We start from the raw sequence: 1,408 nt of genomic DNA, 5'->3' as shown, positions 1-1,408 counted from the left end.
ATTTGATAGCACATTGGAGTGCTATTTCGAGACGCCCATTCTATCTTACTATTCATGATAAATAATGTGACTGATATGTTTCATTTAATGCAATTACAGGAAGAAGGTGGTGCGTAGAGTAAAGAAACTGAACCCGTTGACCAACACACGGGCTATGCTGCGTCTCAATCCATATGCTGCAGTTCTGAAACGCGCTGCCATTCTGACTGCTCAAAAACGTCAGCATGAAAAGGATTTGCTTCTCGCTGAAAAACGAGGCGTATGTACTATACTAATTGTGTGGTTTTTACTTTATTATATACATTTTAGACTTATGTAGTAGTAGTATGGAAGGAGAATTGCAAAAAGTAAACCTATCGATCAATTTATGGATATTACAGATAAAGTTGTCAAAGAAACCGTCGACGACGAAGACCATCGCGCTTTTGAAAAGAAGAAAAGAGCAATTGGCTAAATACAAGGCAACCGTGAAAAAGACCTCGAAAGCTAAAATTGACAAAGATACTACGAAAACCGCTGCGCCTACCAAGCAGCCAACTAAAAAGTAAACAACAAGCGTTGGTAACGTCAACACTGTTGTAACTCATAATTTTATCAGTCTTTAAATAAAAGGCGAAAAATTATAACTAATTGTCTTCATAAACATCTTTCCTAATTGTTAATTCTACAAGAAATCTATGCTTAACAATAAGTTCACACACACACACACACACACATTTATTATAAGACGCATTTAATATAACTAGAATCTACATCTAGAACAATATTAAAAATTTAATTGATTTAAATTTATTCGAAATAGATTCCATTTTGTGTCATTTTTCTATTTTTTATTTAATTTTTTAAATTAAATAAGTAGAAAACGATAAATACGATTAAATATTGATATCTAATAATATTTCTATATGACTTTATGGAATACATTTTCTAGATTTTCAGACAGTTCAGTTATAAAATTTTATTTTGCGTTATATGAGTTGTAATTTATTTAAGGCTTCCGACGATAATTTGACGCGGGTATTTTTGGAAATATTTTTGGAAATATATTTTTGAAGATTGCATTTATTTTAGCAAAATCAAATATTTTTTCCGACATGCATTTTTAAGAACGATTACATCTGATGTGATGATATATTAAATTTTGCACTTTGTCGGACTAACAAAGGACGCAAAAATCAATGGACGTGCACACCTGAGCGAGATTAGTGGAATAAGGTCGTTATTTCATTTGTGTGATTTTGTCGTACGACAATTTTTCAAGCCTTTTGATTGACTAGTAGAGTTCCTATAATCCACGGAGTAAAAAGAAAGAGACCGAACTTAGCGAACGGTCCCGAAAAAAATGAGCTCAAAACGATGACGGAAAAAAGCTGTATGGAAGAATCAAAGAGTAAAGAGAAACAGGAGG

At 32.7% G+C, this 1,408-nt stretch overlaps 1 protein-coding gene across 1 annotated transcript; it reads left to right on the top strand.

The window, feature by feature from the left end:
- The first annotated feature begins 90 nt into the window (after positions 1-90).
- LOC108763660 (60S ribosomal protein L4-like) lies at positions 91-630 on the top strand. Its single transcript, XM_018511522.1, has 2 exons — positions 91-259; positions 381-630. The coding sequence occupies exons 1-2, from the start codon at positions 155-157 to the stop codon at positions 546-548; spliced, it is 273 nt and encodes a 90-aa protein (XP_018367024.1). The 5' UTR covers positions 91-154; the 3' UTR covers positions 549-630.
- Positions 631-1,408: the final 778 nt, after the last annotated feature.

Source organism: Trachymyrmex cornetzi, unplaced genomic scaffold, assembly GCF_001594075.2.
Source record: "Trachymyrmex cornetzi isolate Tcor2-1 unplaced genomic scaffold, Tcor1.1 C3899422, whole genome shotgun sequence".
Taxonomy (NCBI): Eukaryota; Metazoa; Arthropoda; class Insecta; order Hymenoptera; family Formicidae; genus Trachymyrmex; species Trachymyrmex cornetzi.
The sequence above is the reverse complement of the archived record's forward strand: the minus strand, read 5'-3'. Positions and strand labels throughout refer to the sequence as shown.

What these genes read in the sequence shown, in the direction of transcription:
- LOC108763660 (XM_018511522.1), top strand. Translation starts at nt 155, where the DNA reads ATGCTGCGTCTCAATCCATATGCTGCAGTTCTGAAACGCGCTGCCATT. An exon ending in TTCTCGCTGAAAAACGAGGC is followed by an intron (nt 260 to 380) that starts GTATGTACTATA and finishes TGGATATTACAG; the next exon opens with ATAAAGTTGTCAAAGAAACC.